This window comes from Macaca mulatta, chromosome 10 (genome assembly GCF_049350105.2).
Source record: "Macaca mulatta isolate MMU2019108-1 chromosome 10, T2T-MMU8v2.0, whole genome shotgun sequence".
Classification (NCBI taxonomy): domain Eukaryota; kingdom Metazoa; phylum Chordata; class Mammalia; order Primates; family Cercopithecidae; genus Macaca; species Macaca mulatta.
The window spans coordinates 83,757,357-83,779,223 of NC_133415.1; the positions used below are offsets into that span (position 1 = coordinate 83,757,357).

Sequence of the window (21,867 nt, forward strand, 5' to 3'; positions counted from 1 at the left end):
CATCATCTTCGTAAGCTGAGGATGTATGTCTCCTCAGGACCCTGTGATGATTGTGTTAACTGCACAAATTGTTTAAACAATATGAAATCTGGGCACCTTGAAAAAAGAACAGGGTAACAGCGATGTTCAGGGAACAAGGGAGATAACCATTAGGTCTGGCTGCCTGAGAGCCGGGCGGAACAAAGCCATATTTCTCTTCTTTCAAAAGTAAATAGGAGAAATATCGCTGAGTTCTTTTCTTAGCAAGGAACAGCCCTGAGAAAGAGAATGTGTTCCTAGGGGGAGGTCTCTGGGAATGTCTGTCTTTTACGGTTGTAGATAAGGGATGAAATAAGCCCGGTCTCCTGTAGCGCTCCCAGGCTTATTAGGATGAGGAAATTCCTACCTAATAAATTTTGGTCAGACTGGTTGTCTGCTGTCAAACCCTGTCTCCTGATAAGATGTCATCAATGACAATGCGTGCCCAAAACTTCATTAGCAGTTTTAATTTTGCCCCGGTCCTGTGATCTTGCCCTGCCTCCATTTGCCTTGTGATATTTTATTCACTTGTGAAGCATGTGATCTCTGTGACCCACACCCTATTCCTACACTCCCTCCCCTTTTGAAAATCGCTAATAAAAACTTACTGGTTTTGCGGCTTGGGGGGCATCACGGAACCTGCCGACATGTGATGTCACCCCCGGATACCCAGCTTTAAAATTTCTCTCTTTTGTACTCTTTCCCTTTGTTTCTCAGACTGGCCAACACTTAGGGAAATAGAAAACAACCTACATGAAATAACGTTGAGTTATTGGGGGCAGGTTCCCCTGATATCTGGCACGCCAATGTGGTTTTTTCTTTCTACCAAGTGCATGTGGGAACCTGATTCCCTTTGGTAGGTGCAGAGAAACGTCATCGGTTTGGTCCACTGAGACGCTTGTTCGACTCCCTGACGACTGGTGAGTAGTCTCTGTATGGTCCGGGTTAACTATGGGTCACGCGGAGTCTAAACATCATGCTTATCTCTGCTATATTAAACTCCTGTTAAAACAGGGTGGTGTCCGAGTAACCATGGAAAATATGGTCACTCTATTCAAGGCAGTAGAAAAATACTGTCCTTGGTTTCCTGAAAAAGGAACCTTAGATGTAGAACTATGGGATCATGTTGGTGCAACATTCTGGGAACTGGTCTCCACAGGGAATTATGTTCCCATCACAGGGGTGATTGGGCCTTAGTATGTGCCGTCCTGATGACATACCAATCCCATGACCCCCTACAGTTACCACAATTTTCTGAATCTGACAACCCTCCACCTCTTCCTCAACTTCCCTCTCCCGCACGGCCTTCGTTATCTGATCAGCCTCTCCCTTCGGCTACTCCTCCCCAACCTGATGATGTTGAGAATTCAATGTCTAACTCCAGTGACTTTGGATTGTGGTCACCCCCTGATGATCTTATTTCTTTTCACGAAGAGCCGGTACTTGTAGCTCCCGTGCCCCGACTCACATAGCCCAGGACCATATATATGCTAATTCTTGTCTCTTCAAACCTCCAGAGTCACCTAATGGCTCTGGGACCAAACTACAATTTACCTATAATTCTTCAGGCCCTCCCCCGTCCACTTCAGCCCCTCACCCTCCTGTAGTTTCGGTTCCTCAACCGGTCACTTTGCCATCCACTCAGCCTGCTTCTCTGTACCCTTCTTCACACATGGATGCCAGTAATCACCAGTATACTTCTGCTCCTTCTGCTCCCCCGATATCTGCAGCCTTGTCAAAAGTTCCTGCTTCAAGGCAAAACCAGAGGAGTCTTTTTCTATGTTGTGGGGTCTTGGATGAGTCTTCTGCTCTCTCTAAAGCTCATTTGTCTTATCTGTAAAATGACAGGAGCATCTACCTCACTGGATTGTCTTGAGGAGTAAATGAGTCTCTTTGTGCAATGGAGTAAAGTGTTGGCACGGTACCTGCCCTTGGCAGCCCTCCCGTTCCCCTTGCTCCATTGGTAGGTATCCGGCCAACATTCAGCTTGGAGGGAGCTGGGACAGGGTCTGTTGGAAGCTGGAAGGGGCAAGATAGAGGTCAGGGGCTGCCCCATGAGACCCTAGACACAGGTAGGCCCTGTTCTGGGAAATGCTGGGTGCACAGAGATGAGACTGACTTGTCCCTGTATGCATCGGTTAGCTTTTGCTGTAAAACAAAATAGCCTCAAACTTAGTGACTTAAAATCACAATGATTGGCCTGGTGTGGTGGCTCGTGCCTGTAATCCCAGCACTTTGGGAGGCCGAGGTGGGCGGATCACCTAAGGTCAGGAGTTGGAGACCAGCCTGGCCAACATGGCAAAACCCTCGTCTCTACTAAAAATATAAAAATTAGCCGGGTGTAGTGGCGTGTACCTGTAATCCCAGCTACTCGGGAGGCTGAGGCAGAAGAATCGTTTGAAAATCTGGGAGGCAGAGGTTGCAGAGGGCCGAGATCACGCCACTGCACTCCAGCCTGGGTGACAGAGTGAGACTCTGTCTCAAAAAACAAAACAAAACAAAAACAAAACAAACAAACAAAAAAACACAACGATTTTATTTAGCTCAATTATCCAGAGTGGCGGCTCTCGAGTATCTGCAGTTAGCAGGCTGTTGGCTGGGCCTCTGCACTTCTGCACATTATTTTCCCTACGATCTCCTCCCTCTTTGAACCTGGTTTTGCTCCGTAATCACTCCCCCTCCATATGATGCACGAGCTCCACCTACAGCTCGAGCAGTGCCATGGTTAGTGTAAGCCTGTGTCCCACGAAAGTAAGCTGGTGATTGGTCAGAAACGGCAAGTGATGCAGTTCTGACCAATGAGAAGTGTGGGAAAGTCAGTCAGGAGCGCTTCTGAGAAAGCTTCCTCCATCCCAAGAAAGAGATGTGGGAGCAACTTTTTTTTTTTTTTTTTTTTGAGACAGAGTCTCGCTTTATTGCCCAGGTTGGGGTGCAGTGGTGCGATCTCGGTTCACTGCACCTCCTGGGTTCAAGTGATTCTCCTGCCTCAGCCTCCCGAGTAGCTGGGACTAAAGGCATGCACCACCACGCCCAGCTAATTTTTGTGTTTTTAGTAGAGATGGGGAGATGGGGTTTCACCATGTTGGTCAGGCTGGTCTCAAATTCCTGACCTCGTGATCTGCCCACCTTGGCCTCCCAAAGTGCTGGGATTACAGGCGTGAGCCACCACGCCCAGCCAGGAGTAACTTTTATTGTGGGCTTATTGTGCCAGGCGCTGCTTGTTCTAATTGCTTTACACAAAATAAGTCATTCAGTTCTCATAAGTTAGGTAATATCGTTGTCCCCCATTTTGCAGATGAAGAATCTGAGGCACAGAGTGGTTAAGAAACTTGCCAAGGGTCAAACAGCTATTGAGTGCTGGAGCCAGGATTTAATTCTGGGCAGCCTAACTCCAGAGTTCTGAGTTCTCAGGTATTACAGTGACCCCTGGCTTCTTCCTCTGGTCACGGGCCTCTTTAATGTGACACCTGCTGTAGCCATTGGGCCAGCAGTCTCAAGGGACAATACAGCCAAGAGACAGAAGGAGCCTGGAGAGCCGGGGTCCCTGCCCACAGCTTTGGGAGTTGAATGGACCAGCACTGAAGCCCACCCTATGTGCTGACTTATTGCTTTCTGTGAAACGTATTTCCATCTTGTTGAAGCCATTTTGACTCAGAAAGTACCCTAATAGAGACACTGCTGCTGCCAGAAGAAACAGAGGGAGTGCAGGAAGACCCGCCGGGCTCCGGGTAATCTGTTATCACAAACCACTCAGCCCAGGTTGTGACACAATTCTATGGCCTTTCTCCATGGGGGTCAGTTTTGAAGGCAGGGAAAATTGGTAAGAGATGGTTGGAAAGGATGGAAGAAATCGCCTAGAAAAATAAAATTATTTCATAATTCTCCTTTATTAGGCACAGGTAAAAATACATACTCACAGTATCCAAAACCTAGAGTATGGACCTGGGATTGTGGACCCCAAGTGTCCCCAGAACAGTCCCACCTGGGACTTTCCAGGTGGCCACAGGACAGACCCTGCCTAATCCTGTCCCTCAACCTTGGTGCTCAGGTCAGAAACCCCATGGTTGACAGGCCTGAACCCTCATTCCAGAACATTCTTGAGTTAGACAAGAACTAGCCTCATAGTTTGGATTCTTATCTCTGGCCCAAATCCCAGGCTTAGGCCTGGAAGGAGAATCTCTCAATCAAGAGGACAGTGATGCTGGGAACATGGGTCCCAGAGTGAGCTGGGCTTGGGTCCTGAGTTGCAGGGGAGAGGCCTGGAGCCTTTGGCACAGGGATACCTCCCTTTCTCTGAAAAGGTACAAGATACAAAGGCAGCTGGTTTGTTTGTGAAAGGGATTGTCCTTGGACAAAGGTGCCTGAGCACCAGCATCAGTGGAGGCCGACACTGGTACAAAGTGTACCCAGTGTAGACAATGACCTATGGTCATGGGAAAGTGCTGTCAGCTCAAGAATGCCAGTTTGTCATCTCTGTGAGCAGGGAGTATCGTCCCCTTTGCTCACTGCTGTATTCCCAGCACCTAGAACAGGTCTTGGCACTTGATAAGCACCCAAGCAGGAATTGCCTATGTGTGAAACAAAGCAGATGTGTACACAGCACACTCCACACGGGCTTCTGCCTTTCTCCCTTCTGGAAGGCACTGAAGGTTTGGCTCAGTTCAGAGGCAGGAGAAGGCTTGGAGCCACCCCAAACTCAATCCACTGTTGGCAGCCGAGCATGTAGTAGGGTGGCCCTAGCCATACAGAACCACTTCTCTGTCTCCCTCCTCTTCCCTGGCTTCGTCCGGCCCCGGTCCATCAGGGACCACCTGGTCAGCCTCCCAGAGATGGGATCTGGTTGGGGCTGAGGGGATGGGGTCCTCTTGCAGCCAGGGGTGCAGGAGGATGCCTGTGGCTGTGAGCCGCTCAGCTGGCTCCCGACGAAGGAGGCAGCGAACCAGACAGCGGGCAGGGGCTGAGAGGCCTGCAGGCAAGGCGTAGGCCCCGCGGCGGATCTTGCCAAAGAGCAGGACAGGCTCTGAGTCCTGGAAGGGGTAGTGGCCTGCCAGCATGGTGAAGAGCGCCACGCCCAGGCTCCAGACATCTGCTGCCTTGCCTGAGTATGATGCCCGTGAGCTGAGTATCTCAGGTCCCACGTAGGCTGGGCACGCGTGCTTGTCCCACAGGGAATCATCCGGCCCAGTCAGCACACAGGCGTCCTCCAGGTTCTCCAGCACCAGCTTCTTCCTGGGACATGGGGAGACACTGAAGGGTCAGGTCCTACCCAGAACCCCCATGCCACCACCCCATACTGTCACCCTAGCGGTACCCACTTTCCAAGCGCCTGCTGGCCTTTGACAGTCCTGTGATATCTGATCCTGTTTTATAGATAACCAAGCCCAGGCTCAGAGAGGTTAAGTCATTTAAGGCCACAAAGCAATTACATTTAAACGAAAAATTCTGAAAGAAATACATTTTTCAACAGTCCCATGGGGAGGAGCCTGATGGGGCTGAGAGGGTTAAGCCTCTCTTAAACCAGATACAAACTTAGGGTCCAGGCAGGTAATAAAATGAGAGAAACAGGAAGTGTGCCAGACATCTTAGCACAAGCCCTGCCTAAAAAGGGTACCACTAACAATGCATTCTAGGGTTTATCGAGTTTCTGCTGTGTTCCTGGCCCTTGGCCTCTCATTACCTGGCTTATCTCATTCTATCCTGGCTACAACCTGCAAGGAGGACACCATTTTACAGCTCTAGAGAATTGGCCTGGGATGGGAACCCTGGCTGGCAGATACCCAGAGCCAGTGCTGTGACCCGCTCTCGTAGTTCCCAAGATGGCCCCACGTTCCCATTCTTTTCCCAAAGAGAAGCCAGGACTTGTATTTTAATGAAAAAGTCCCCATTTAAAAAATATTGGCAACCAGTTTCTATAAAAAACACAAACAGGTAAGCAGGGCAAAAAGAAAGTGTGTATAAGGCTGGGCGCGGTGGCTCATGCCTGTAATCCTAGCACTTTGGGAGGTCGAGGTAGGGGGATAGCTTGAGTTCAGAAGTTCAAGACCAGCCTGGGCAACACGGTGAAAACCTATCTTTACAAAAAATATAAAAATTAGCAGGCATAGTGATTCGCACCTGTAGTCCCAGCTACTTGGGAGGCTGAGGCAGGAGAGTATCGCTTGAGCCCAGGAGGCAGAGGTTGCAGTGAGCCGAGATCACGCCACTGCACTCTGGCCTCGGCGACAGAGTGAGACCCTATCTCAAAAAAAAAAAAAAAAGTTTGTCCTGCCATTTGCAATTTTTACTTTAAACAACTCCTATGGAGCACTCTAAGATGACTTTAATAGTAATCATTCTATTACCACTGCTATTAGTTTTTCCTTTATGGCCCTACTTCCACTATTTCCTGGGTGTCCAGTGGCATTTCACAAATACTGACCAATCCTATGAATCACAGTATTGGGGGACAAAGAGTGTCAGCATTATTAGCCCATTTTACAGATGAAGAAACAAAGGCTCAAGCAGGTGAAGTCATTTGCTAAGGGCCAAAAAGCAGGTAAGAAGCAGAACCCAGGATTTAAACACAGGTCTATCTAACTTACGGTCCCTCTTCTACCAATGACTCTCATGTGATTTTTCTTTTTTTTTTTTTTGAGATGGAGTCTCGCTCCGTCGCCCAGGCTGGAGTGCAGTGGTGCAATCTCGGCTCACTGCAAGCTCTGCCTCCCAGGTTCATGCCATTCTCCCGCCTCAGCCTCCCGAGTAGCTGGGACCACAGGCACCTGCCACCATGCCCAGCTAATTTTTTTTTTTTTTTAGTATTTTTAGTAGAGATGGGGTTTCACTGTGTTAGCTAGGATGGTCTCGATCTTCTGACCTCGTGATCTGCCTGCCTCGGCCTCCCAAAGTGTTGGGATTACAGGCATGAGCCACCACGCCTGGCCCCTTCTTTTTTTTTCTTTAGAGACAGGGTCTCACTCTGTCACCCAGGCTGTAGTGCAGTGGTGCAGTCCTAGCTCACTGCAGCCTGGAACTTCTGGGCTCAAGCGATCCTCCTGCCTCCGCCTCCCAAGTAACTGGGATCACAGGTGTGCATCACCACACCTGGCTAATTTTTCTAAATTTTTTTGTACAGATGGGGTCTTGCTATGTTGCCTAGACTGGCCTCGAACTCCTGGGTTCAAGCAATCCTCCTACTTTGGCCTCGCGAAGCCCTGGAATTACAGGTGTGAGCCATCAAATGACTTCTTGAAAAGAGCAGGAAGCACGCTCTCTCCTCCAGTAGGTCTGGGGCAGTTGTATCTCCCCTAAGCTTAAAATGTGTTTGAAGTCATGTACTAGCTTACAAATCATTATAAATTTTACTTCTTTAAAAAAGGCCTGCTTATTTTAATACAAAATGTAGAAGGAAACATTAACAGCAAATCAGCCTTAGGGGCCGGGCGCAGCGGCCCATGGCTATAATCCCAGCACTTTGGGAGGCCGAGGCAGGCGAATCACTTGAGGAGTTGGAGACCAGCCTGGCCAACATGGCAAAACCCCATCTCTACCAAAAACACAAAAATTAGCCAAGCGTGGTGGTGTGCGCCTGTAATCCCAGCTACTCAAGAGGCTGAGTCACTCACTTGAACCCAGGAGGTGGAGGTTGCAGTGAGCCGAGATCGTGCCACTGCACTCCAACCTGGGCAACAGAGCGAGACTCTGTCTCAGAAAAAATAAAAGAAAAGAAAAGAAAATAAAAGAAAAAGAAAATCAGACTTAGGCAAACACACAATAATAACTGCTATAGGCCATATAGATGGCTGCTAAAATTAGTGGGTGAAAGTTGAGGAAAAACAGGATATTTATATGCTTAGCTTACCTCCCCCCAAGGTATCTGTCAATTACAAAGGGTAAATTAGGAACTTTACAGTAGAGAAACCTGGCAGGTCCTACTCTAACCAAGTGATCAAGGTTACAACACAGTGATGACTATCAACTCAAGCATCTCCTGATACGATGTGGAGAGGGGCCTATCAATTCTGTGTTGTTCTTGCCAAAAATATATAACTGCAGTCTAACTATGAGAAAACATCAATCAAATCCAAATGGAGGGACATACAAAGTAACTGATCAGTACTCTTCAAAAATCTCAAAGTTATAGCCAGGAGCGTTGGCTCACACCTATAATCCCAGCATTTTGGGAGGCCGAGGCAGGCAGATTGCTTGAGCTCAGGAGTCCGAGACCAGCCCAGGCAAGACCCCATCTCAATTAGCCAGGCGGGGTGGCACACACCTGTAGAACTAGCTACTCAGGAGGCTGAGGTGGGAGGATCACTTGAGCCCAGGAGATCGAGGCTGCAGTGAGCTGTGATCACACCACTGCACTCCAGCCTGGGTGACAGAGTGAGACCCTGTTTCAAAAAAAAAAGTGTCAAGGTCATGGGTCATCAAAGATAGGGAAAGACTGAGGAACTGTCTCAGATTGGAAGAGACCAAGGAAACCACTGACGACTAAATTAGGATCCTCACTGTATCCTGCACAGCAAGGGGTGTTAGTGGGAAACTCAGGAAATTGGAATAAATCTGTGGCTTAGTTAATAGTACTCTACCAAAGTTGATTTCTTAGTTTGGGTAATTGTACCATAGCTATGTCAGGTGTTAACATTGGAGGACACTGGTTAAAGGATATATAGAAACTCTTTGAACTATTTTTGTAGGTTTTCTAAAAGTCTAAAATTATTTCAAGATAAAAAGTTTTTGAAAATGCAATGGGGTCACACTCCTTTCTCCACAGAAAACTCCTGTGTAACTGGCAGCTTAGTGCACTCCCTGGCACATCTTGACTGCCCCCAGGAGTCTGGAGACGGAACAGGAGGCGAGTCTCTCTGCCCTTCTCCCCAGAATTATCTTTTAAAATGTTTCCTTAGCATCTAGGTCAGGTACAGTAGCTCACACCTGTAATCCCAGCACTTTGGGAGGCTGAGGCAGGCGGATCACCTAAGGTCAAGAGTTCGAGACCAGCTTGGCCAAAATGGCAAAACCCCGGGCACGGTGGCACATGCCTGTAGTCCCAGCTATTTGGGAGGCTGAGGCAGGAGTATTACTTGAACCTGGGCAGCAGAGGTTGCAGTGAGCCAAGATCACACCATAGCATTCCAGCCTGGGTGACAGAGTGAGATTCTGTCTCAATTAAAAAAAAAAATTCTTAGCATCCCAACCTAGAGAAGGAAGATTATCTTTTAACCAAAAAGTGCTAATTCTCAGTTTCACAGAAAAAGTGCCCGTGTGGGGAACCTCAGACCATGTTTTGGCTGTGGTCTTAGAATCCTGAAAACACCCTAACAATCCAGCCCTTTTCCCTACCAATGGAGAAACTGAGGCTCGGAGACACTAGGTCACCCAAAGTCAGTTGGTAAGCCCAGCCAGGCCCCCTGCCTCTCACGCTCAGATTGAATTAAGACCCAGGCTCTGGAGTCAGATCTAGGTTCAAATCCCAGCTCTACCACTTATTTTGCTATGGGATCTTGGGCAAGTTACTTGAGTTCTCTGGGCCTCAGTTTCCTTGATCATATGAGAATAATAATAGCACCTGCCTCATGTGTGTAAGGATGGAAGACCTCATTAGATAATGTGGCGATGCCTTCATCACTGTCAGCTACTATGACTTTCACATCTCAGTGCTCCATCCCAGCCTTCCAAAGGGGCTCCCAAGAGGACTGAGTCAACTCTTTTTTTTGTTTCTGTTTTTGTTTTTTTTTGAGATGGCGTCTCACTCTGTTGCCCAGGATGGAGTGCAGTGGCATGATCTTGGCTCACGGCAACATCTGTCTCCCAGGTTCAAGCAGTTCTCCTGCCTCAGCCCTCCGAGTAGCTAGGATTACAGGTGTGCACCACCACACTCGGCTAAGTTTTATATTTTTAGTAGAGACGGACTTTCACCAAGTTTGCCAGGCTGGTCTTGAGCTCCTGACTTCAAGTGATCCACCCACCTCTGCCTCCCAAAGTGCTGGGATTAAAGACCTGAGCCACTGCACCTGGCCTCAGTCAACTCTTCTCAGGGAACTAGACAGGGGCTGCTAGTTACTCCAGCCTCTCCACTTCTTGCCTAAGTTACTTTGCCTTCCTGGGCCTCGGTTTCTCTCCATCATGGCCCACCCCCTGGGTGTGTCTGTGGCTGGGGCTCTGCAACCACACTCACCTCTCACAGTCAGTGAAGACAAAGCGACACAGCTTGAGATCACGCAGGACCAGACCGTGCTGGTGACAGTGTGCCAGGGCGGTGGCCATCTGGCGGAAGAGCACAGCAGCCTCAGGCTCAGGGATGCGGCGGCAGCTTCGCACCAGGCTGTGCATGTCTCCGTGGGTCCGAGTGAAAAAGGCATAGAGGAGCTGGGTACCAGCCAGGACCTCAGTGGGCTGAGCCACATGCTTGTGCGGGGGCAGCCGCGCATAGGGCTCCAGCACGGCTAGGGCCTCATGGATGGGGTACACCTGTGGGCAGAGAATGGTGTGAGCACAGCTGGGGACTCCCGGGAGCTGAGGCTGGCATTGCAAACAGTCACAGCTGGCCTAGCTGTGCTACCATGTGCTAGGCATTGCACTAAGCGCTTCACTTCCCGAGTCATTCAGCCCTGACCCCACCCTGTAAGTAGGATGACTCACTCCATTTTACAGTTAAGGAAGCTGAGAGGCCACACAGCCAGCAGGCAGCACAGCTGGGATTTGAGCCTATGCACTCCATTGTCTGTGCTTTTTTGTTTTTTGAGACGGAGTCTGGCTCTGTCACCCAGGCTGGAGCGCAGTGGCGCAATCTCAGCTCACTGTAAACTCCGCCTCCTGGATTCAAGTGATTCTCCTGCTTCAGCCTCCCGTGTAGCTGGGATTACAGGCGTGTGCCACCACACCCAGCTAATTTTTGTATTTTTAGTAGAGATGGGGTTTCACCATGTTGGCTAAGCTGGTCTCAAACTCCTGACCTCAGGTGATCCTCCTGACCTCAGGTGATCCTCCCGCCTCAGCCTTCCAAAAGGCTGGGATTACAGGTGTGAGCCACCGCACCCGGCCTTTGGTCTGTGCTCTTAACTGCTAGGCTATATGGCCTCAAACATCAGATAAATGAAAAGTAACAGGTCACCCAAACAGAAAAATAACCCTCAAAGCAGGAGGAATCCAGGAGGGCAGATGATGCAGAAGGCACCTGATGCTCATCACCATCACAGCTCCTGTCCTCTACACTTGACTGTCCACCCACCCTTTCATTCAGTCAGTATGCTGGCCCTGGGCCTGTGTGGGCCAGCCACATGTCCAGCAGGACTGACAGCCATGGGCTCTGCTCTCCGGTGCCCGCTGGGAGGCCATGCAAACATGCCCAGAAACTAAATATTGACAAATGCTGATAAGCATTGCAAAGGAACAAAGAAAGATGCTGGAATAGAGGTGTTTTTTTGGTTTGTTTTTTGTTTTTTGAGACGGAGATCGCTCTTGTTGCCCAGGCTGGAGTGCAGTGGTGTGATCTCAGCTCACTGCAACCTCCGCCTCCCGGGTTCAAGAGATTCTCCTGCCTCAGCCTCCCGAGTAGCTGGGATTACAGGCACCTACCACCATGCCTGGCTAATTTTTTGTATTTTTAATAGAGACAGGGTTTTACCATGTTGGCCAGGATAGTCTCGAACTCCTGACTTCAGGTGATCTGCCTGCCTCGACCTGAGCTGGCGTGAGCCATTGTACCTGGCCTGGAATGGATTATTTTGGAAGGGGGCACCCATTTTAGAAAATATGGCTCAGAAGCCGGGCGCAGTGGCTCACGCCTGTAATCCCAGCACTTTGGGAGGCCGAGGCAGGCGGATCACAAGGTCAGAAGATTGAGACCATCCTGGCTAACACGGTGAAACCCCATCTCTACTAAAAATACAAAAAATTAGCCGGACGTGGTGGCGGGCGCCTGTAGTCCCAGCTACTTGGGAGGCTGAGGCAGGAGAATGGCGTGAACCCGGGAGATGGAGCTTGCAGTGAGCCAAGATTGCGCCACTGCACTCCAGCCTGGGTGACACAGCAAGACTCCCTCTCAAAAAAAAAAAAAGAAAAAAAGAAAGAAAGTATGGGACTTTATTTCCCAGAGTCCCCCAGGAGGGACTCTGGGAAAGTGATCTGAATGATTCAGAGATGCTCATGGAATAAGCTTTCTGAGTAGGGGCACAGACAGTGCAAAGGCCCTGAGGCCGGAAACAGCTTGGCCTGCTCTAGAAACCCAACCAAAGATCAGCGTAGCCAGAAAGGGATGGGGAGGGGAAAAAGGACATGTGATGAGGGTGGCAAGCTTGATGGGAAATGTGCTAGGCGTCTGTGGGCATTACAGCAAAACTTCACCCTAGCCCTGAAAGGTATGACCCATTTTACCAATGATAAGACTGGGTTCAGAAAAGGAAGGTGACTTACTAGAAGCCAGGCAGCTAATTGGTGGCAGAACAAGTATACTCACTTTGGTTTGTCTGACTTTAAATCCTTTGCATGTTATGTTGACTATGCCACAAATAAAAATAAATAAGACACATACATATTTAATCTATGATTAAAAAAAGTTAAAGTACCTGACTTTAAAAACCAGTTGGGGCTGGGCGCGGTGGCTCACGCCTGTAATCCCAGCTATTCGGAAGGCTGAGGCAGGAGAATCACTTGAACCTGGGAGATGGAGGTTGCAGTGAGCCAAGATCATGCCACTGTACTCCAGCCTGGGCGACAGAGTGAGACTCCATCTCAAAAACACACCAACAAAAAACAAGTTGGGGTGACATGGGGGAAATAACTCCAAAACAGAGATGATTATTATTTGTAGTTGGGGCGAGCCCATTCCTGCTCCCGTGCACTCACACTTGCTGCCTGCATGCTCTTCCACTAGACCTGCAAGCCTGACTCCTTCCATTTGTTCAAGTCACTGCTCAAATGTCACCCCTCAGAGAGGATTTCCTGGACCTCCCTTGCTAAAATCACCTGCACTCCTGCCCTCCTTGTCCTCTGATCTCTCTATTCCCAGCTTTATTTTTCTCCATAGTGCTTGTGATTACCTGACACATTTTATTTATTTATTTATCTTTTGAGACGGAGTCATGCTCTGTCGCCCAGGCTGGAAGGCAGTGGCGCAATCTCGGCTCACTGCGACCTCTGCCTCCCAGGTTCAAGTGATTCTCCTGCCTCAGCCTCACTAGTAGCTGTGATTACAGACACTTGCCACCGTGCCTGGCTAATTTTTGTATTTTTAGTAGCAATGGGGTTTCACCATATTGGCCAGGCTGGTCTTGAACTCTGGACCTCGTGATCCACCTGCCTCAGCCTCCCAAAGTGCTGGGATTACAGGCGTGAACCACCGCGCCCGGTCACCTGACACATATTTTACTTACTCACTTTGTTTATTGTCTGTATCTCCCACTGGAATGTCAGCTTGATGAGAACAGAACTTTGTTTTTTAACCACAGCAGGGTACATGGCAAATACGGGTGCTCAATGAAATTGTGTTGAATTAATGAATAAGGTGATAATTTACAAAGACAGGAGTTTGATCTTTCTACACACTGACCAGAAAAGCTGAGGAAGTGTGGAAATGGCTGTTCAGCACCCGTGGTGCACACTGGCATGGGGATGAGTATGTTCCAGTGGATTTTCCCAAATGTTTCTGGAGAATCGGGGCCCTGTGAACGCAGGACGCTTCTGTCCTGAGCCTGCTTGGGTTATTCCTCTCATCGTGGACTCACCTCCCCAGGGAGAATGGAAAAGAACCTGTGATGCTGCAGGAGGGGGACCCAGAGTTCTGGGCTCCTTACAGCACCTGCTAAGAGCCCTGGAGATCTGTGCACAAGAGCCCAGGTGAAGCTAGGAGCTGGACTCCGTCTGGATCTACCCCGCTGCTCACTGCATCTCCATCAACAGAGCAAAGCTCTGCTGCTGCTCCCAGGAGGAGGAGGCTTAAGTCCTTCCACCTCTCTGTGCATTCCCAAGGGACCCAGGCCCCCGCTACTCTCCATTGAGTATCCAGGTCCCCCTTGTCTTCCTTATGCTTGCCTGCCAGGGCAGCCTGCCCTGATTGTGTCTGAAACGCTTATCCTAGCACAGGCACAGGACTCTCTGGGCTCAGCCTCCTGGGCCCAATCCCAGCTCTGATACCACCTGGCTCTGTCACGTGGCAAGTAACCACGGCTTTCTGAGTCTCAGTGTCCTCTATCTGTAAAATGGGCACAATGATAGTAACCACCTCATTCGTTGTGTGAAGATTAAGAGATTGTGCACACTAAACAATCAACATAGTACTTGTGTTACACTTTTTTTTCTCATCTCTGTCCTCTTGGACTGTCACTTGCCCGTGTCCTGCATGGGCTGACCCTCAGGGGCCTTGATCCTGTCCATTTCCTGGTTTCGGCCAGGAAGCTTCAGACTTTTCTACCCCTTACCTTACCCCAGGAGCCAGGCCCAGTGCTACGTGACTTCACGCATGGCCCTTCCCCTGTCTTCATCTCAGTCTTCCTATCTGTAAAATGGCCACGGGTTAGGCTCAATCACCTCCGGGGTCCCAGGAGTTTTGATGTCTACCATGCCCTACCCTTCTCTTGTGCAAACATCTTCAGTAGCTCTGCACAGCCCAGTGGAGGCCCCTTGTTAACACCTTCATGACCAGCTGCTGCCAGCCCTCATCTCCTGCCCCTTTCTGCACACCCTTTCCACTCTGGCCACAGATAAGTCCTTTTCATTCTCTAAAGTACTATCCCCTCACTTTTCTAGGCCTTTGAACAGCTGTTCCCCCTGCCTGCAACTCCCATCTCCCACTTCTATCTGGTATCACTCCAGCAGGGGGTCACTGGATGCTTCCCCACTAAACACAAGAATGAATGAACATAAGGACCCCTCTGTACCCTGGCAATCCTTTGGAGGCCTCCTTTCCAGGCCTCCTGTGATGCTGGGGGACAGTGGCCCATGGGCACGTACCTTGCAGGTATACTCAGTGCCTGTAGGGCAGTGCAGGGCCCGGTAGGCCCGCCCGCCCCCCTCGGGCTCCAGGAGGACATAGGGCCCAAGACGGGAGGTAGTGGCCACAGCAGTTGCACGATCTGGAGCAGGAGGTGGGCTCAGGGGCAACAGGCAGGGGGGCAGCCTGGGCTGGGGCCCACTTCGAGCTCGTTTCTGGACGGGATGCTCGGTGTCTAAGTTGTCATCCAACTCCAACTGCTTCTTCCTGGACAGGGAACCTGCAGGAGTAGCCAGAGGGGTGGCTCGCATCTAGCAAAAAGGGGAGAAAAGCAGTAGAGTGAGACTGCTTGGCGACCCTCCTTTCCCCTGCTGTATCCTCCCACATACATGGCCCAACATTTATAGGGGGTGATCTGGCAGTGTGTGTTAAAATGACAAAGTCACATACCCTTAACTGGGTGACCCACCTCTGGGAATTTATCCTCCAGTTAAACTTCTTACCAAAAAATTAAATATAGTAAAGGCTGTTCATCAGAGCCTTGTGTCCAACAGCAAAAGCAGGAAATATCCCAAATGTCAGGCAGTAGAAAGCTAGTTAAAACTTCATGGTATAGCCATGTAGCAGAATACTACACAGCCCTGAAAAAGGACAAGGAAACTCTCTATATATTGATGTGCACTGATCTCTAAGATGTATTAAGAAAGACAAACACAGAGTTATGTATTATAGAATACTTTTATGGTGGTTTTTTTTTTCCCCCCAAGAGATGTTGTTGCCCAGGCTGGTCTCAAACTCATGGCCTCAAGTGAACCTCCCACCTCAGCTTCCTAAGTAGCCGGGACTCTAGGAGTGAACCACCTCACCTGGCTATGCATTTATGTTAAAAAAGAATATATATAAATATGTTATATTATATATGTATATATTTTTTATATATATTATATATAAAATATATAATTATTTATATATATAATATACAAAATGTATATATGTATATATATTTTTGAATATGTATAATCTCTGTCTCTGGAAGGACGCACAAGATTAGGAGGAGACTCTTACTATCACAGTTCACTTGCAGCCTTGACCTCAGCATTCAGGTGATCCTCCCACCTCAGCCTCCCAAGTAGCTCGAATACAGGTATGCACTATAATGCCTGGCTAATTTTTTTATTCTTTGTAGAGATGGGGTCTCCCTATGCTGCCCAGGATGGTCTCATCTGAGCTCAAGCAATCCTCCTGCCTCAGTCTCCCAAAGTGTTAGGATTACAGATGTGAGTCACCATGTTTGGCCGACTTTTATAGTTTTGAATTTGAGCCACGTAAATGTATTTCCTGGCTGGGCGCAGTGGCTCACGCCTGTAATCCCAACACTTTGAGAGGCCGAAGTGGGCAGATCTTGAGGCTGGGAGTTCAAGACCAGCCTGGCCAACATGGTGAAACCCTGTCTCTACTAAAAAATACAAAAATTAGGCTGGGTGCAGTGGTTTATGCCTGTAATCCCAGGTAGCAGCACGTGACCAAGGCAACGCCAAAATACAGCCCACGGCCGCACTTTGGGAGGCCGAGGCGGTGGTCAGGAGTTTGAGACCAACCTGCAAACATGGTGAAACCCCATCTCTACTAAAAATGCAAAAATTAGCCAGGCGTGGTGGTGTGGGCCTGTAATCCCAGCTACTTGGGAGGCTGAGACAGGAGAATCACTTGAACCTGGGAGGTGGAGGTTGCAGTGAGCTGAGATCACACCACTGCCTGGTGCACTCCAGCCTGGCCAACAGAGCAAGACTCCGTCACGGGGAAAAAAAAAAATTAGCCGGGTATGCTGACGCGCACCTGTAATCCCAGCTTCTGGGAAGGCTGAGGCAGGAGAATCGCTTGAACCCAGGAGGCAGAGGTTGCAGTGAGCCGAAATTGTGCCACTACACTCCAGCCTGGGTGATAGAGTAAGACTCTGTCTCAAAAAAAAAGTATTTCCTAATCAGAAATTTACATTTAAGAAAATAAATACCTGCTTGAAAACCCAGCTTGTTCCTAAAAATTAAAGTAAAGAAGATCAACTAATCTCGTAATCCATGGCTCTAGTACATTCACAGATGAGAGATATGATCTTGTTCACTCACTTAACACTGGGTGCTAGGGAAGAGAAGTGGGTTAGACAGCATTCTTGCCATCAGGATCTTCCGGTCAATTTGGAGGGCAGATGAAATCATAAAATCATATCCAAGACTAGGTGCAGTGGCCCACATCTGTAATCCCAGCACTTTGGAAGGCCAAGGTGGGAAGACTGCTTGAACTCAAAAGTTCAACACCAGCTTGGGCAACATAGGGAGACCCTGTCTCTATCAAAAAAAACTTTTTTTAATTAGCTGGGTGTGGTGGTGGATGCCTGTAGTCCCAGCTACTTGGGAGGCTGAGGTGGTAAGATTGCTTGAGCCTGGGAGGTTGAGGCTGCAGTGAACCATGTTTGTGCCACTGCACTCCAGCCTGGGTGACAGAGTGAGACTCTGTCTCAAAGAAAAAGTCACGTACAGTGTGATCAGCCCTATTATACAGAGAAGCGTGGGCCTCTAGGAACCCAGAGAGGCCTCTCTCCTGGGCTGGTGGGTCAAAAGAGGACTTCCTAGAAGAGGTGATATCTACACTGAGACCTGAAAGTGAGGCAGAGTTAGCCAGGTGACATGGAGAGTCACCATGGTTCTCCATGACCATGGAGAGTCGTGGTTCTCCAACTTGAGCAACCATTGAGATCACCTGAAGGCCTGTTTCCACATATACTGCTGGGCCCGACTCCCAAAGTAGCTTATTCAGAAGGTCTGAATCTGCATTTCCATCCAGTTCCCAGGGGAAGTTGATGCCACTGTCCAGTAACCCCTGTTCTGGGGTGATGGAAGAGGCAAAAGAACATGCTGCATGTTCCCCAACAACATGTTGGAGAATGAGCCTGACTGCAAAAAAAAGTGAAAAGTTAAAAAAGAAAAAAAAAAATAGGCGGGGCGCGGTGGCTCACGCCTGTAATCCCAGCACTTTGGGAGGCCGAGGCAGGCGGATCACAAGGTCAGGAGATAGAGACCATCTTGGCCAACATGGTGAAACCGCATCTCTTCTAAAAATACAAAAATTAGCTGGGCATGGTGGCGGGTGCCTATAATCCCAGCTACTCAGGAGGCTGAGGCAGGAGAATCACTTGAGCCCGGGAGGCAGAGGTTGTAGTGAGCTGAGATCTTGCCACAGCACTCCAGCCTGGTGACAGAGCAAGACTGTCCCAAAAAAAGAAAAAAAAGAAAAGAAAGAAACGTCTATTTCATTTGAGCTATTAAGTGGCTGTTTCTATATTACAGCTGAGCCTAATCCTAATTAACACACAATAGGATTTGGAATTCTCCAAAGGCAGTGGGGAGCTACTGAAGGATTTTCAGCAGGGGAACATCATGTCTTTAGGGTGGATTTGAAAGTACTAGACAGGCAGTGAGACTAGCTAGGAGTTCTGCACAAGCAGGAGTCCAGGCAGGAAAAGGTGACCTGGACTAGGGGGGTTGCTAGATGGAGACACGAAGTTAAGGGCTCATAGGAGGAGGATCAAGAGGACTCAGTGGCAGACTGGATGGACTGGATTGATTGGACATGGGGGTTGACGGAGAGGGTGGAATCGAGGTGAGGTCCAGCTTTTGGCTCCTGCAATGAGAAGAGATGATGGCTACATGTCCTGAGCTGGAGGAGAAGCCCTTATTTTGGGGACTATGGAAGAAAAATTTTAAGTTTAATTTCAGACCTGTTATGTCCTGGCAGTATCATGAAAAGTGGGTTTATTCTGTGGAATAGTGGCAGTGCACCCACTAACAATGAACACAGTGCTAGTGGGGGAATAAAAGGTGCAACTTTCGAGGAGTGCATTTTGACAATATCAAAATGAAAAACAGGCTGGGTGCAGTGCTTCATGCCTGTAATCCCAGCACTTTGGGAGGCTGAGGCAGGAAGATCACTTGAGCCCAGGAGTTCAAGACCAGCCTAGGCAACATACCGAGACTCTGTCCCTAAGAAAAAAAAAATTATCTGGTCATAATGGCACACACCTGTGGTCCCAGCCATGCAGGAAGTTGAAGTAGGGGAATCACTTGACCCCAGAAGGTAAAGACTTCAGTGAGCCATGGTTAGGCACTCTAGCCTGGGTGACAAAGTGAGAATGTCTCAAAAAGACAAACAAACAAAAAAAATGAAGTGTGTGAGTTTTGATTCAGCAATTAATCCCATTGCTAGAATGTATCCTGTAGAAGTGTGCTTGTGTAAGCATGCAAATACAAAGTTATCCTGCAGCCCTTGTGACAGAAATAATTTGCTGTCTATAATTACAGGGCTAGTTACATAAATTATACTTCATCCACACAACGGAAAAATTTGCAGCCATTTAAAAGGTTGAGGACGCTGTTTATAGCCTAATCGAAAGGATCTCCAGAGTGAACTGTTAAATGAAAAGAAAGCCACCATCCACGCAGCTGTGTGACTGTGTGTGGGGTGGCTGAAGGAGAGGGCAGTAGGGCATGTCAGGGCAGGAAGGTTCTCTCTAGAACCCATCTGCCCACCCACTTAAACTCCATTCCAAGGATGTGCATGCCCAGGTCTGAGCACTGGTGCGAGAGGGACCTCAGCCTGGTGAAAGACCTTCCCAACAGTTCAAGGCAGGATGAACAGGGAAACATGAGTCAGTTACCAGACAGAGGCCCACCTCTCCAAGTACGCGGCTCCTAAACGGAAGAGCTGCCTTGGAAGGGAAGGTCTCCCCACATGAGTGAAAGGTCATGACTTTGGCTTGGTAAGAACGCAGTAAGGAGTGGCTTAGTCAGATATTCCTGGGTTCTAATCCTGTCTCAGACCCTTTCTAGCTGGGGGGTACCCCTGGTCAAGTTCCTCAAGCTTTCTGAGCCTCAGTTCCTGTAAAGTGGGAACAGGATGCAAAGTTTACAGGTTTTTAGTGATGATGAAATGAAAAAACAAATGAAGCACGTAGAGCTTATAGACCTGTTGCAGGGTAGGTGTCAGGAAATGGTCACTATTAGCACTCATCCTGTTGTTCTTCACAGCAAGATGCTTAAGTACCATCCTTGGGAGTCTTAGAAAGCTCCCCAGGTTCGAGGCTGGGATGACAGAACAGTCTCAAGGCTGTTCTGAGTCCCGCAGGATGCTACCTGGCCGTGCACATGCTTTGTGCCCTGTGCAGCAGGAGACTGCCTGAAGTCCCTCTGGCCTGTGCCACATCAGTACTCCAGGCTGCCTTGGCCCCAGTCATCCCTCAGAGCCTGTTGGGGCCTGGGATAAGCTCCACCCAGATGGGGACAGATGGGGTAACTGAGTCTATAAATCTTGGGCAAGGCATTTTGCAGACCACACTGCAGAATAGAATCTGTGCTGTGGAATGAAAGCAGCCCCTAATATCTACCTCTTGCTGTTTCCTGCCATACTCGAGACCCAGGGAAATGAGGGCGGGTTACATCAAGCGTGCGCGCGCTCACAGGTGTACACACACCCCTGAGACACTGTCTAAGCCAGCCAGCGACAACACATCCAGGGAAGACAGACATTAAGTGACACACCCTTGCCCTCCACGGGTAAGCGTTAGCGCGCACACACACACACACAGCCCTCCCAGCTATCACACCCATGGTCTACACAAGCAAGGCCGGCCCCACCACCCCCCGCCCCGCCCCCCGCAGCCAGGCCCCCTTCAGCGGGAGCGAAAGCGAAAGGCGGCGGTGTCCCAGTCAGAAGTTTCAGCGGAAATTGAAGGGCGGCCCTGGGACAGGAGGGGGTGAGGCAGAGGGAAAGAGGTGGCTGTCGTCCCCCGCCCTCCCCGGTCTGCAGGCACAGCACACACCGCAAACACACGCGCACCTTCCACCTGCAAACCCGGAGCCACGCAGCGGGAAAAACCAGCGGCGCTGCCCGGCCGGGGATCCCGCGCTGCGACTTCGCTCCCACTCGTTCGGCTCCCGCACCACTCGCTCAGTTCGCTCCCAGGGCACCCCACCCAGCCCTCTCCCGGCCGTGTCCCCTGCACCTCCAACCCCTGCCACCAAGTGCCCAGCCCTCCAGACAGTTCTCACCATCCCCGGAGGCACAGGTCCCCGGGACCCACCCTCACCCAGAACTCTCTCCTACGGGTTCCCGAGGACCCCCGCAGATCCCCCGCAGATCCTCCGACACCCCCATAAAGAGTCCTCCAGTGCCCCCCACAAGCCCCTCACCTCACCACACGACTCCCCTGTCCCACACTCACGCAAAACAGACCCTCGCACACCCTCCTCTAGGGGTGACAGCCGGACACCTCCGTCCCTGGCTTCCCCAGCCAAACTCGGGCGACCCCACGCCCTGCGGGGCCGCGTCACCTGAAGCCCGGGGGGAGCACTAGGCCCAGGGTGTCCCCCGACGGCAGAGTCTGTTAAAAGGGGTGTTGTGTGTGTGCGCGCGTAACACGCAGCAACACGCAGAGGCGCAGAGCCTCCCGGCGCCCCTTCCCCGGCCGCCCGCTCCAATCCCCCAGGCTCCGGGCAAGTCCACAGTCCGCACCCCGCCGAGTACCTTGTCCTGCCGTCCCGCGTGGGTCCTGGCGCCGCCGGTGCTCAGAGCCTCTAGGGTACCAGCAGGTGGGCCGGCCCGCTTCGCTGCTGCCGAGCTCGGGATCCCGGTCCAGCTCCAGCCCGGCCCGGGTCCTAACAGCGGACGTGTGCGGAGCCGCCCCCACTTCCGCTGCGAGTCTCGTGCGCTCCCGGCTCCCAGCCTGGGTGATGTAAACCTGAGCTAATCAGCCGCCGTCTGATGCCCTCAGGCCCAGGATTGCACCATCCCCGCGCCCCGCCTCTCCGGGTCGCCGCCAGGGCGCGCTCCGCCAGGGCCTCTCTCCTCCGCTGCACCTGGGGACCCCGCCCTTGTTGGCCCACTAGGGT

At 50.3% G+C, this 21,867-nt stretch overlaps 1 protein-coding gene across 1 annotated transcript; it reads right to left on the bottom strand.

The window, feature by feature from the left end:
* Positions 1–3,889: 3,889 nt before the first annotated feature.
* Positions 3,890–21,835, bottom strand: TRIB3 (tribbles pseudokinase 3). The gene is made up of 4 exons (XM_001111877.5): positions 21,503–21,835; positions 14,950–15,240; positions 10,178–10,470; positions 3,890–5,247 (listed from the first exon to the last, which is right to left on the bottom strand). The coding sequence occupies exons 2-4, from the start codon at positions 15,238–15,240 to the stop codon at positions 4,755–4,757; spliced, it is 1,077 nt and encodes a 358-aa protein (XP_001111877.3). The 5' UTR covers positions 21,503–21,835; the 3' UTR covers positions 3,890–4,754.
* Positions 21,836–21,867: the final 32 nt, after the last annotated feature.

Bases quoted from the DNA above. Each gene is read 5' to 3' on its own strand.
- TRIB3 (XM_001111877.5), bottom strand. From the start codon at position 15,240: ATGCGAGCCACCCCTCTGGCTACTCCTGCAGGTTCCCTGTCCAGGAAG. The intron at 10,471-14,949 runs GTACGTGCCCAT...CTCTGCCCACAG, and splicing joins GCACTGAGTATACCTGCAAG to GTGTACCCCATCCATGAGGC. The intron at 5,248-10,177 runs GTGAGTGTGGTT...CCCATGTCCCAG, and splicing joins GTCTTCACTGACTGTGAGAG to GAAGAAGCTGGTGCTGGAGA.